General features: G+C 47.1%; 1 protein-coding gene across 4 annotated transcripts in view; it reads right to left on the bottom strand.

Annotated features, from left to right (window-relative positions):
• The window catches only part of cdk17 (cyclin-dependent kinase 17), a 292409-nt gene that overhangs the window by 37542 nt on the left and 240543 nt on the right, over window positions 1–14324 (bottom strand). For all 4 annotated transcript variants that reach the window (XM_038810897.1, XM_038810899.1, XM_038810898.1 and 1 more), the window contains one exon: window positions 6109–6206. In XM_038810897.1, the coding sequence (XP_038666825.1) occupies window positions 6109–6206 (98 nt within the window). The remainder of the gene's footprint in view (window positions 1–6108; window positions 6207–14324) is intronic.

Below are 14324 nucleotides of genomic sequence, written 5' to 3'. Positions count from 1 at the left end.
TTTCCTCATATTTCCTAGCTTTATCTATCATTATCTTAAACTGTGTATTTTGTACTCTCAGTTAGATTTTTAAAAAATGATGGTCCACATATGATTAATTTTGCTTTAAGGCAGAAGCTGGAGAGATCAGAGAGGAATGTGGAGCATGGATGTGGCAGTTGTCTGTGTGTGCGGGGGGGTTGTTTGATGCACACATATGGAGGTATGCAGGTTAGAAGAAGCAACAAGAGAAGCAGCTAAAACATCAGTTTTCGTATAAAAATATCCCTGTAGGGGGAGATAACCATGTAGGGGAAAGCAGTCGCAGCCAATTTCATGACACCATGGGTGGGTCTGCTGCACAAGAGGGGAGGAGGAAGAACATTGGGGCTGTAGGGGATTCAATTTTAAGGGGAACAGACAGAGGTTTCTGTGGTCTCAAATGAAACTCCAGGATGTTATATGTTGCCTCCCTGGTTCCAGGGTCAGGGATGTCACTGAACAGCTACAGGGCATACTGAAGGAAGAGGGCAAACAAACAGATATTGTGGTATATATTGGTACTAATGATATAGGCACAAAAAGGGATAAGGTTTTGCAAGCAGAACATAGGGAGCGAGGAGGTAGATTAGAAAACAGGATTCAGAAGGTAATAACCTCTGGATTACTTCCGATGCCACATGCCAGTGAGGAGAGAAATAGGAGGTTAGTCCAGGTGAATGCTGGTTGGAGAGATGGTGCAGGAGGCGCTTAGGATTTCTGGGACATTGGGACTGTTTTGGGAGATCGTACAAGGAAAACGGTTTGCACATGAACTGAAATGGGACCAGTGCCCTTTCAGGCAGGTTTGTTAGTGCTGTTGGGAGAATTTAAACTAACTTGGCAGGGGGCTGGGATCATGAGAGGGAGATGCACAATCAAAATTAGAAGAGACACAAGTGAGCCAGGAGGCTTAGAATATCTAAACCAATTAAGTCACAAGAGAGTTTGGCAAGATGGTATTTATTTTAATGGACGGAAACTGACAAACAATGCAGATGAGTTGAGGGCACAAATGAAAACATGGGAGTATGATATAATTGCTGTCGCTGAGACATGGTTGAGAGGGGCAGGATTGGCAACTCTATATTTCAGGATACAGGATCTTCTTGCGAAATATGGGAGGAGGTAAAAGTCACAATTTTGATCAGGGAATCAATTGTAAAGAGGGACGGCATCGTAACTTCAACTGAAGCCATATGGGTAGAATTTAAAAACTACAAAGGGACAATCACATTGCTGGGAGTATTCTGTAGGCCTCCAAACAGTCCAAGAAAAATAGAAGAGCAGATATATAGGCAAATTACAGAGAAGTGTTAAAGTAATAAGGTGATGATAGTGGGGGATTTCAACTTCCCCAACATCAATTGGGGTATGCATAGGTTAAAAGGGAGCAGAATTCTTAAAATGCATCCAGGAGGATTTTTTAAGCCAGTACGTAGAAGGTCCCATAAGAGAGTGAGCGGTCCTGGACTTAACTTTAGGTAACAAAGCTGGGCAAGTGGTTAAAGTATTAGTGGGGAACCGTCTTGCAGATAGTGATCATAAGTGATTCAAGATTGTTATGGAAAAGGACAAGGATGGGTTTGAGATCAAAGTTCTAAACTGGGGGAAGGGCAATTTTAAGATCAGGGGCAAAATTCTCCAACCCCACGCACGGTCGGAGAATCGCCCGGGGCCGCCGAAAATCCCGCCCCCGCCGTGGCAGAAATTATCCGCCACCCGGGAATTGGCGGGGGCAGGAATCGCGCCACATCGAGCGGCGAGCCCCCTGCGGCAATTCTCCGGCCCGTGATGGGCCGAAGTCCCGCCGCTGGGAGGCCTCTCCCGCTGCCGAGGTTTGAACCACCTCTGGTGGATGAGGGATCGGCGGCGCGAGCGGGCCCCTGGGGTCCTGGCGGGGTGATCGGACCTCAGGGGGTGCCCCCACGGTGGCCAGGTCCGCGATCGGGGCCCACCGATTGGCGGGCGGGCCAGTGCCGTGGGTGGCACTTTTTTTCTTCCGCCATGGCCTACACCATGGCTGAGGCGGAAATGAATCTCCCAGCGCGCATGCGCCGGTGGTGACGTCAGCTGCTGCTGATGTCACCACCTGCGCATGCGCGAACCGGCGAAGGCCTTTTGGCCAGCCCCGGCGCTGGGCGTCAAAGGCCGTTGGTGCCGGTTTTGGCGCCAGTCGGCGTGGTGCCAACTGCTCCGGCGCAGGCCTAGTATCCAAAGGTGCGGAGAATGCCGCACCTTTGGGGAGGCCCAACGCCGGAGTGGCTGGTGCCACTCCGCTACGCCGGGACCCCCCACCCCGCCGGGTAGGGGAGAATCCCGCCCCAGATATGATTTAGCCAGAGTGGACTGGGTGCAGATACTTTTAGGTAAATCTGTGACGTAGCAGTGCAGGACCAATATATTCCAAACAAGAAAAAGGGTGGGACCAACAAATCATGTGGATCCTGGATATCGAGGGATTTACAGCATTGGATAATGAGAAAAGGGAGGCATATGGCAGATATCGAGGGTTCAAAACAGCAGGAGTCCTCGAGGCATAGAGAATGTGCAAAAAGGAACTTAAAAACAAAATTAGGAGAGCAAAAAGGAGATACGAAAGGATACTGGCAGGTAAAATAAATGAAAATCCCAAGTTATTTTACAAATACATTCAGGGTAAAAGGATAACTAAGGAAAGTTACGCATATACATTGGTCCCTTTAGGTAGCAGGGCAGTGGATACAGTGGTTAAGAAGGCACATGGTGTATTTGCCAAGACATGAGTGTAAGAGGAAGGAGATTATGCTGGAACTGTATAAAACATTGGTTAAGCCATAGCTGGAGCATTGTGTGCAGTTCTGGAATCAGCATCTGGAATGAGCTGCCAGAGGCAGTGGTAGAGGCAGGTACAATTTTCCCCTTAAAAAACAGTTAGACAGTTGCATGGGCAGAGTAGGTATAGAGGGATATGGGCAAAGGCTGGCAAGTGGGACTAGCTTAGTGATAGAAACTGGGCAGCATGGACAAGCTGCGCCAAAGCGCCCGTTTCCTTGCTTTAAACATCGATGACCCGATGATAGGTGTCATGTGATAGCACCGGAAAGGATGCAAAGGATGCATAGGAAATTTACCAGGATTTTGCCTGGGCTGGAGAGTTTTAGCTATGAAGAGAGATTGGATAAACTGGGGTTGTTTCCTTGGAGCAGAGGAGACCAAGGGGGGACATGATTGAGATGTATAAAATTATGAGGGAATAGATAGAGTAGACAGGAAGAAACCTGGCCCTTTGGTGGAGTCATCAATGACTGAGGGCATAGATTTAAGGTTAGGGCAGGGTGTTTTAGCGGGGTGGTGGGAGAGAGGGTGGTGGGAGTCTCGAACTCACTGCCTGAAATGGTGGTGGAGGCAGAGACCCTCATAACATTTCATAATTATTTAGATGTGCTTGGGCCAAGTGCTGGAAAATGGGGCTAGAATACTTAGGTGGTTGTTTTTGACTGGCCCAGACTTGACAGACCGAAGGGACTTTCGTCTGTTGGAGACCTCTATGCCTTCACAATAGGTTCCAGAAACAGGCAGACGTGTTGGTAGCAGTATTTGAAGGTAAATTGGCAATGTTCTACCCCGAGATGTAGGAGATATTTTGATATATTGTAAATTCAATATTGATTGAGTGGACAGCCAATATGGTCATTATAAGGACTAATCAAAAGTATTCTTTATGGATATGACTCCTTCCTGTTCCTTTGAGAGTGAAACACATGGGCCTGAGAGTCAGATTACCACTCCGCTCCCAGTTTCCTGCCTTAAAATCCAGGCGATCCTTTCTTGCCTGGCCTGAGTCAAATAAAGCAGCACACACCTACTGAGGCCTTTAGTCAAGGGCTGTGGAGTTGAAGGCAAGGAGGTCATAGCCCCTTACTTTTGCAGCAGTAGCTGCTGTAAAGCAGGCAGGTTTAAAAGTCCAACCACTTCTAAGCCAGGGGGAAAGTAGGTTTTAGCTAAATAGGTAGGATTGGGGAAAGAAAACAAGGCGGTCAGTGGATTTGGGGGGGGGGGGGGGGGGGGGGGGGAGAAAGAGGGGGGAGATCAGTCAATGGGGGCAGGGCGATCATCGGTTGGTCAGTGAGGAGGTCAGATGTTCAGGGGTGTGGTCAGTGGGTGGGATTTAGGTTGTCAAGTGACCGTTAGGGTTGGGTGGGTGGTCAGGTGTTATTGGGGTGGGGTGTCAGTACTATACTTACCTCGGAGTTTGAAGTGGTTTTAATTCTTCTAAACTTTCTTGGATAACTATTGCTGCAAGGCAATCGGAACCATCAAGTATTTAAATCATACTTTTGGATGAATCCGATTGCACGGCAATTCTTACCTGGGGATGCATCTTTGGGGTACCCCCTTGCTTGAGACTCTTGAAAGCTTGGAAGTTATGGGCCATGCATTTATGACTGGTTACATTTAAAGGCTTATCAAAGATCCACTGTGAAATAATTTTTTTTTTTTTTTTTAATTTTTTTTTTATACATTTAGATTACCCAATTATTTTTTCCAATTAAGGGGCAATTTTAGTGTGGCCAATCCACCTACTCTGCACATTTTTGGGTTGTGGGGGCGAAACCCACGCAGACACGGGGAGAATGTGCAAACTCCACACAGACAGTGACCCAGAGCCGGGATCAAACCTGGGACCTCAGCGCCGTGAGGCGGTTGTGCTAACCACTAGGCCACCGTGCTGCCCCACTGTGAAATAATGACCACACCATTCAATTCTATGTAAACTTGTAGCTAATCACTTTGCTATTCAACCTCACATATCTGGTTGGAAATTTCTGGCCATATGAGATTTCCGATACAAGTTGGATACGTCCCAACAGCGAAAGGCAGGAGAACAAAAGCCAGGGTTCCTTGGAAGATGAAGGAGGTAGAGAATATTGCAGAAAAAAAATGTCTGACATATGTCAGGTGAATAACTCCAAAGAGAACTAGACCAAATACACAAAGTTGAGAGGGGAAGTGAAGAGTGAAGTAAGACTTGCAAAGAGAGAATAGGTTGCCAGTCAATATAAAAGGGATCTCAAAAATCTTCGGCCGGCATGTAAATAGTAAGTGGGTAGTAAGAGAGGGGGTAGAGCTTAATAGGGACAAAGGTGGTCATATATGCTTAGAAATACATGGCAAGGCTAGAATACTTGAGTTACTTTGTACTGATATTTATTAAGGGTGAGGATGCTGCAAAAATATCAGTAGAAGTGGAGATGGTAGAGGTAAACAACTGGGTGCAAATTGATAGGCTAGACATACTGGAACGACAGGCTATGTTTATAGTGGAACGTTTTCTCATCCTGATGATTTGCATCCCAAGTTGTGAAGGAAGCTGGTGATGGAGATAACGGAAAGGATTGTCACAATTTTCCACTCTTTCCTAGAAATGGGAAGGGTGCCAGACTGCAAAACAGCAAATGTAAATATCCTTGCCATTCCAAGCAACTACAGGCTGATTAGTTTAACATCAATGATGGATAAGGTTTTAGAAACAATAATTAGGTAAAACACTTGGCAAGGTTTGAGTTAATTAAGGAGTAATTAAGTTGGTGAAGGGAATGTGATGGATATTGTCCAGATGGGTTTTAAGAAAGTGTTTGCCAAAGTACCACACAAAAGGGTGGCTAATAAAATTGAAACTCATGGAATAGGAGAATTAGTGCAGGCTTAGATCAAACAATTGAATTAAGGACAGAAAACAGGGATGATGGTAAATGACTGCTTTTCAGACTGAAGGATGGGTTGACAGTGGTGTGCCCCAAAAAGCCAGTGCCAGGACCAAGTAGGGACGATCAAAGGAAATTGGTTGGGCACTTGAGGGAAATAAATTCACAGGGCTATGGGAATGGAACAGGAGAATGAAACTGATCTAAAGAATGGGATTGCATCAAAGAGAGCAGCATTGAATTGATGGGCTGAATAACCTGCTCTGTGCCACAATGATTGTATCCTTCTATATGGATAAAGAGCATTATTCTAATTAAGTGTAATAAATATTTAGATAGAGAACTAATATGATTCGTGCTGTCACTAAACCCCGATATATTTACAACAGAATTGCCAACATACCCAGTAGCCTGAAGATCAAGTGCAATTCATCTTCTACAGTGGAACCAGGAAACAACGGTCTTCCAGATGCCATTTCATAGAAGATACACCCAACACCCCTGGAACAAGTGAAACAAGGCATTATAATTCATGCAAGTCAATCATTCAGAAACTTAAAAATTAAAATGTATACATCACACTTTAAGATACATATTTCTCAAAATTGTTGGTCAATTCCTCTTACCAGTAAGTAGAATTTTTGAACAAAAAATTATCCACAATAGAAAGGGCTCGACTATTTGTTCATAATAGTTACCATTCTATAAAGAAAAGACACACTATAGGTTGTAGATAAAGTATTCAGCTCAGATAAACAGAGCTATACCACAGCTATCATACTTTGTCCAGCATTTTGTCCAAAATTCATATGATCGCTTCCCAATAGCCAATCAAATATCTCTGCTCAGACACTTCCAAGAAATATAACTGTCCAGGTCCCTTTTTATGGAAAAGTCAAGTGAAACTTCCCCTGTTGGTTAGCTTAGATAAAAGCAGACTGTACAGAAGTAGAATGTTAAGAGAGCTAGAATACAAAAGCAAGGATGTACTTCTGAGTCTGTATAAGGCTCTTGTCAGACCCCATTTGGAGGATGGTGAGCAGTTTTGGGCCCCATATCTAAGGAGCAATGTGCTGGTCTTGGAAAGGGTCCAGAGGATTCCCTGATCCCTGGAATGAAGAGCTTGACATATGAGGAGTGGTTGAGGACTCTGGATCTGTACTCAATAGAGTTTAGAAGGATGAGGAGGAATCTTATTGGAACTTATAGGATACTGAGAGACCTAGATAGAGTGGACATGGAGAGGATGTTTCGACTGGGAGGAAAGACTAGAACCAGAGGGCACAATCTCAGACTGAAGGGACGATCCTTTAAAAATGAGAGGGGGAGGAAATTCTTCAACCAGAGGGTGGTGAATCTGTAGAACTCTTCGCCACCGATGGCTGTGGAGGCCAAATCACATCGTGTCTATAAGTCAGAGATAGATACGTTCTTGATTAATAAGGAAATTGGGGATTATGGGGAGAAGGCAGGAAAATGGGGATGAGAAACATGTCAGCTATGATTGAATGGCGGAGCAGACTCGATGGGCCAAATGGCCTAATTCTGCTCCCATGTCTTATGGTCCAAGTAAAGATTCTTAAAGGCTTCTCTTTAAAATATGCCATAATAGCTGCAGAATTGCATTTTAAAAATTAACTTGTTCATCTATTGTACATGTTGTTGGTCATCTCAAACTTTCATTTCTGCTACATCAGTTTAAACCAGTAAGTTCTGCGAATTGGAAATACTGCTTGCAAGAGTACGGAACTGTAGTTTCATCTTTTTACTTTCATGTCCTTTAGTTTGTTGTCATAACCCACTTATGATTACCACTGTATAAATATAGCTTTTTTTAGTGGGGCGAAATGGAATGGCAGTATACGATTGGATTCAAAGAGATGTCTTTTATCTTGTTGCATTTCATATACTTACTCATTAGTAACATGAGGAAAATGGAGGTCCAATGTGACTTTTGCGTATTTTGGGTCTCTCCCAGTAGTGGTCAAGCATCTTATATTCATGACTCTGATTGTATCTAACTATTCAATGATGCTTCAGGAAAGCCACGATACATTTTTAAACTTTCTGCTCTTTTACCACAGGTTAAGATTATGAGGGGCATGGATAGAGTAGATGGGTAGGCACTCTTTCCCAGAGTGGAGGAGTCAGTCACCAGGGAGCATAGGTTTAAGGTCCATGGACAAAGTTTAGAAGAGATGTTCGAGGCAGATTTTTTTTTAACGCAGAGGGTGGTGAGTGCCTGGAACGCGTGGCCAGGGGTGGTTGTGGAAGCAGATATATTAACGCCGTTCAAAAGGCATCTTGACAATATTCGCGGATCGACTTTCTCGTGGTGGGGAAGGCTTTGCTGGCTGGGGTAAGTGGTCAGAATACTCGGCAATTGCAGTGTTAGATCATGCTCCGCATTGGGTGGATATGGTGCTGGAGAAGGGGGTAGCGCAGAAGCCGGGGTGGAAATTAGATGTGGGACTTTTGGGGGACCAAGTATTCTGCGACAAAATTGAAAAGGTAATTAAGGAATATGGAGGTTTCAACTGTACAGGTGAGGTGTCGAAGGTGGTCGTCTGGGAGGCTCGATAGGCAGTGGTGAGGGGGGAGGTGATTTTGTTTACGGCCAGAGTGTACAAAGAGGAGAGGTTGGAGCGGCAGAGGGTAATAGGGGAGATGTTGGAGGTAGATAGGAGTTATGCAGAGGATGGGGACCTAGCAAAGCTGGAAAAGAGGAAGGAACTACAGGCAAGCTTTGACCGACAATCTACCAGGAAGGTGGTGCGCCAATTGAGACAAGCAAGGGGTGCAGTTTACGAACATGGAGATAAGACGGGGCATATGTTAGCAGGTCAGTTCCGGAGGGAAGCAGCGGCAAGGGAAATTGTGCAGGTGAGGGATAGGGCAGGGAAGTTGGTGGTGGCTCCGGACTTGATTAACAAGGTTTTTGAGGAATTTTATGAGAGGTTGTACAGGTCAGAGCCACCTGGGGGAGACTGTGAGATGCAGGAATTTCTAGATCGGTTGGAGTACCCGAGGTTAGGGGAGGGGGACATGGCTGCATTAGAAGGAGCGATAGTGGAGCAGGAGATAAAGGATGCGATTGGGAGAATGCAGTCGGGGAAGGTGGCAGGGCCGGATGGGTTTCCGGTGGAATATTATAAAAAATTCAAGGATAAGCTGGCACCCCTGATGGTGGGGATGTTTGAAGAGGCGATAGGGAAGGGGGTGTTGCCACAAACTTTGGGGCAGGCATCAATTTCCCTGTTGCTAAAAAAGGATAAGGATCCGACAGAGTGTGGGTCGTATAGGCCCATATCATTTCTGAATGTGGACTCAAAGGTATTGACAAAAGTACTGGCGGGTAGGCTGGAAGAGTGCCTCCCGAAGGTGATAGGTGAAGATCAGACGGAGTTCGTGAAAGGGAGGCAGCTCTTTTCAAACATTAGAAGGGTATTGAACGTTGTTATGGCACCAGCAGAGGGGAAGGAAACAGAGATGGTTGTGGCATTGGACGCTGAGAAGGAGCGGTTTGGATTTGACCAAGATTTGTGAACTGGGTAAAGCTATTACATAAGGAGCCGAGGGCGAGTGTCCGCACAAACAACATCAGCTCGAGATACTTTTCTCTCCACCGTGGGACTAGGCAGGGATGTCCTATGCCCCACTTGCTGTTCGCACTCGCGATTGAGCCGTTGGCCATCGCATTAAGAAGTTTGTGGGTATTGAAAGGAATAGTGCGGAGGGGGGAGGGAAATAGAGCATAGGGTGTCCTTGTATGCCGATGACTTGCTGTTATACGTGTCAGAACCGAGTGTGTCGATAGGGGGAATATTGGAGCTGCTTTGAGTGTTTGGGTCTTTCTCGGGATACCAACTAAATCTCGACAAGAGTGAGTATTTTGTGGTGTCTTGGCCATTCCGTAGAGCAGGGACTCACTTTAGGTACCTGGGGGTGCAGGTTGCCCGGGAGTGGGGGGGGGGGGGGGGGGGGGGACTCGCTCCACAGGTACAACATTTCTAGTTTGGTGGGGAGAGTGAAAGCTGATCTGGCAAGGTGGGACAGTCTCCCTCTGTCACTGGCGGGTCGCATATAGGCGGTTAAAATGAACGTGTTACTACGATTTTTGTTTATTTTTCAATGCCTGACGATTTTCCTGCCAAAGGCTTTTTCAGAGAGATTGAGGGAAGGATTACATCGTTCATATGGGGAGGGAAGGTGGCCAGAGTGAGACAGCTGCTGCTACAGAAGGTAAGGCAGGCAGGGGGTTTAGGTCTCCCGAACCTGATGTATTATTACTGGGCGGCGAATATGGAGAAGGTGCGGAGCTGGGTCAGAGGGGTTGATTCCCAGTGGGTCAGAATGGAGCCGAGTTTGTGCAGGGGCCGGGATTGAAAGCACTAGCAACAGCACCGCTCCCGATAGCCCCGGGGAAGTACTCGGGGAGTCCGGTAATAATAGCTTCATTGAAAATTTGGAGGCAGTTTCGCCAACACTTCGGGTTGGGGCAGGGTCAAGGGAATTGCCGATTCGGGGGAACCACAGATTTGAGCCAGGGATGTGGGATGGAAATTTTAGGAAATGGGAGACAGGGATTAAGACACGGAAAGATTTGTTTCTTAGGGGACGGTTTGCAGGATTGAAGGAGCTGGAAGCGAAGTGTGGGCTGGAGCAGGGGGAAATGCTTAGATACATGCAGGTTCAAGATTTTGCCAGGAAGGAGATACACAACTTCCCGGAGGAGCCGGCCTCCCTCCACATGGCCGGAGGAGGTGCTGACGACAGGGGGACTGGAGAAGGGGGTAGTGTCAGCGGTTTACAGGGCTATTTTGGAAGAGGAGAAGGCACCATTGGAAGGAGCCGTCGCCTCATTGATCGCCCGAAGGCGGATCCTGATGGGATGGAGGGCAGCCTCTCCACCCTGTGCCCTGGCGTGGTGGGGGGGTCTTGTTGGAATTCTTGAATCTTGAGAAGGTTAAGTTTGAACTGAGGGGAAGGATGGAGGGGTTCTACACTTCATGGGCATTATTCATCCTGCACTTTCAAGAACTGGGTAACATCGAGCATTAGTGGGGGGTGGGTGGGAGGGTTGGGGGGATGGGGGCGGTGTGTGTTGATGGTGACTATGGGTGATTCCTGATTCCTTTTTGTTATTTGTTTATGTGAACATGCAGGTTACTGTTTGGGGTTTGGTGGGAGGATGGGATCATTGTTATTCATATGGGATTGACATATTTGTTACTTATTATTATTTATTGTTGGTGGGTGTAAATTTGGGAGAAAATGTGAAAGAGGAGACTAAAGAAATATTTTTTTAAAAGGCATCTTGACAAACACATGGATAGTATGGATATGGAGGGATATGGCACAAGGAAGAACTGAGTATTTTGGCGAAGGTTGGTATCATGGCCAGTGCGAGCTTGACGGGCCGCAGGGCCTGCTCCTGTATTTTTTGCTGTTATTGTGGTTAGCAATGCAGCACTACCTTTTACATGATGGCAGCACCAGTTTTGGGGCAATCTTTACAGGAAGATGTTGGTGCAAAGTAAGAGATCCAGTACTAGTGGTGTGTGAGAATTATTCAACAGAGCCTGAACAACCATAATGTAAAATTTTTGAAAATTAAAAAAAAGGATCGGCAAAGGATGAAATTTAGTTTGTGGGGGCTGGTTCCCTACGACATGTAATGCTGGTACGCTACATGAGCCGGTTGAACCAGGATGAAATAGATGGTAGCCGAAATAACTCATCAAGTTTGGAATAATATTGTGTGTTACAAGATTGTACCAGTAGCTTCTATCAGCTGTAACAATGCCAAAAGCACTCTAAGTGTGGTCTCACTAATGCCATGGGCAAGACTTCCCTACTTTTGTGCCCCTTCCTCTTGCAATAAAGGCCAGTGTTCCATTTGCCTTCCAAATTATTTGTTGCACCTGTATGCTAACTTTTTGTGATTCATGTACGAGGACACCCGGATCTCTTTTTACCATGGCATCCATAGATAGATAGATGATTTGGAGTTGGGGACCAAGTGTAATGTGTTCAAGTTTGCAGACAACACTAAGATGAGTGGTAAAGCAAAAAGTGCAGAGGGGAATCGCGCCCCCACGCCGGGTGGGAGAATCGCGGGAGGGCCGCTCTGGCAGCCCCAGCGATTCTCCCACCGCCCCCCCCCCCCCACCCCCCCAAAATGGCGTGTCGCGTTTTGCGACACACCGCTTGGAGAAACGCGGGTCTACCACCCGGATGGACCGAGCGGCCTGCCGTTCCCGACCGGTTCACGCCAGCGGCAACCACACCTAGTCGCTGCCGGCGTGAACATGGCGGCAAAAGCTGGTTTGTGGCTTGTGGGGGGCAGAGAGGGGAGTGAGCACCACGACCGTGCTCGGGAGAGGACTGGCCCGCAATCGGTGCCCACCGATCGTCGGGCCGGCGTCTCAAAGGGACGCACTCTTTCCCCTCCGCCGCCTCGCAAGGTTTTATAAAAAGTTTAGGGAGGAGCTGGGGCCACTGCTGCTGAGGGCATATAACGAGGCACGGGAGCAGGGATTCCATCTCCATGATTCTTAAAAAGGATAAGGACTCAGCGCAGTGTGGGTCATATCACCTGATATCGTTGTTGAATGTTGATGCCAAGCTTTTGGGCGAAGGTGCTTGCATCGCGGATTAAGGACTGTGCCAGGGTTGGTTGGCAATGATCAGACGGATTTTGTTAAAGGAAGGCAGCTGTTGGTGAATGTGCAGTGGTTACTTAATGTGATTGTGATGCCCTTGGGGCGTGGGGGGAGGAGGGGGGCTGAGGTAGTGGTGGCAATGGGACACGGAGAAGGCTTTTGATTGGGTGGAGTGGGCATATTTGTTCAAGATGCTGGGGTGTTTCAGGTTCAGACAGGGGTTTGTGGTTTGGGTCTAGTTGCTGTATGAGGGGCTGGTGTTGAGCTTGCGGACGAATCAAGTAAGTTTCGGGTACTTTGGGCTACACCGTGGGATGGGAGTGCCTGTTGCTTTTTACCTTGGCAATAGAGCCATTGACAATGGTGCTCAGGGCATCAAGAGACTGAGTGGGGACAGGGGACGGGGGAAAAGAGAGAGAGTTAACGAGCATAGGGTTTCGGTTTATGCGGATGATTTATTATATATTTCGGACCCGTTGGTCGGCATTGGGGGATTATGGGGTTTTCAGGGGAATTCGGCCGGTTTTTGGGAAATAAATTGAATATGGGAAAGAGTGATGTGTTCCCAATCAATGCTAGGGGGCACGGAGGGAGGTTAGGGGAGTTCAGAGTGGTGGGGACTAGCTTTAGGTACCTTGGTATTGAGGTGGCGCAGAGCTGGGGCCAGCTATGTAGGTTGAACCTGGCTTGATTGGTGGAGGGGATGAAGGCGGATTTTAAGAGGTAGGATGTTTTGCCGTTGTCGCTGGCGGGGCAGGTACAGACAGTAAAATGACGGTGCTCCCTTGGTTTCTGTACATGTTTCAGAACCTCCCTATCTTTGTTCCCAAGTCGTTTTTCAGGAAAGTTAATGGGTTGATCTCAGGGCTTGAGTGGGCGGAAAATCCACCCGTGAGTGCTGCAAGCGTATTTGGAATGGGGGTGGTGGGTGCGGGATGGCGTTTCCGATTTTAACAAATTATTGGGCTGCAAACAGTGTGTGGTGAGGGAACAGGCTGTGGAAAAGAGGTCGGTTTGGTAAGGGTGAAGGTGGCATGGTGTACATAAGAACGTAAGAACTAGGAGCAGGAGTAGGCCATATGGCCCCTTGAGCCTGCTCTGCTGTTCAATGAGATCATGGCTGATCTTTCGTGGACTCAGCTCCACTTTCCGGCCCGAACACCATAACCCCTTAATCCCTTTATTCTTCAAAAAAAAAAAAGGCCTCTACTGCTTCACTGGGCAAGGAATTCCAGATTCACAACCCTTTGGGTGAAGAAGTTCCTCCTAAACTCAGTCCTAAATCTACTTCCCCTTATTTTGAGACTATGCCCCCTAGTTCTGCTTTCACCCGCCAGTGGAAACAACCTGCCCGCATCTATCCTATCTATTCCCTTCATAATTTTATATGTTTCTACAAGATCTCCCTCATCCTTCTAAATTCCAACAAGTAGTCTCAGTCCACTCAACCTCTCCTCATAATCCAACCCCTTCAGCTTCAGTGAATCTCCTCTGCACACCCTACAGCGCCAGTGCGTCCTTTCTCAGGTAAGGAGACCAATGAACACAATGAAATGAAAATCGCTTATTGTCACGAGTAGGCTTCAATGAAGTTACTGTGAAAAGCCCCTAGTCGCCACATTCCGGCGCCTGTCCGGGGAGGCTGGTACGGGAATCGAAACGTGCTGCTGGCTTGCTTGGTCTGCTTTAAAAGCCAGCGATTTAGCCGAGTGAGCTAAACCAGTCCCTACAATACTCCAGGTGTGGCCTCACTAACACCGTAGACAAGGGGTGGGCAAACTACGGCCCGCCAAAGGTCTTTATGCGGCCCACCAAGATCAAGTCATTTTTTCATTTTTTTTTTATAAGGTTAATGGGGTTACTGGTATAGGGTAGATACGTTGACTTGAGTAGGGTGATCATTGCTCGGCACAACATCAAGGGCCGAAGGGCCTGTTCTGTGCTGTTCTATGTT

Source organism: Scyliorhinus canicula, chromosome 11 (assembly GCF_902713615.1).
Source record: "Scyliorhinus canicula chromosome 11, sScyCan1.1, whole genome shotgun sequence".
NCBI lineage: Eukaryota > Metazoa > Chordata > Chondrichthyes > Carcharhiniformes > Scyliorhinidae > Scyliorhinus > Scyliorhinus canicula.
The sequence above is the reverse complement of the archived record's forward strand: the minus strand, read 5'-3'. Positions and strand labels throughout refer to the sequence as shown.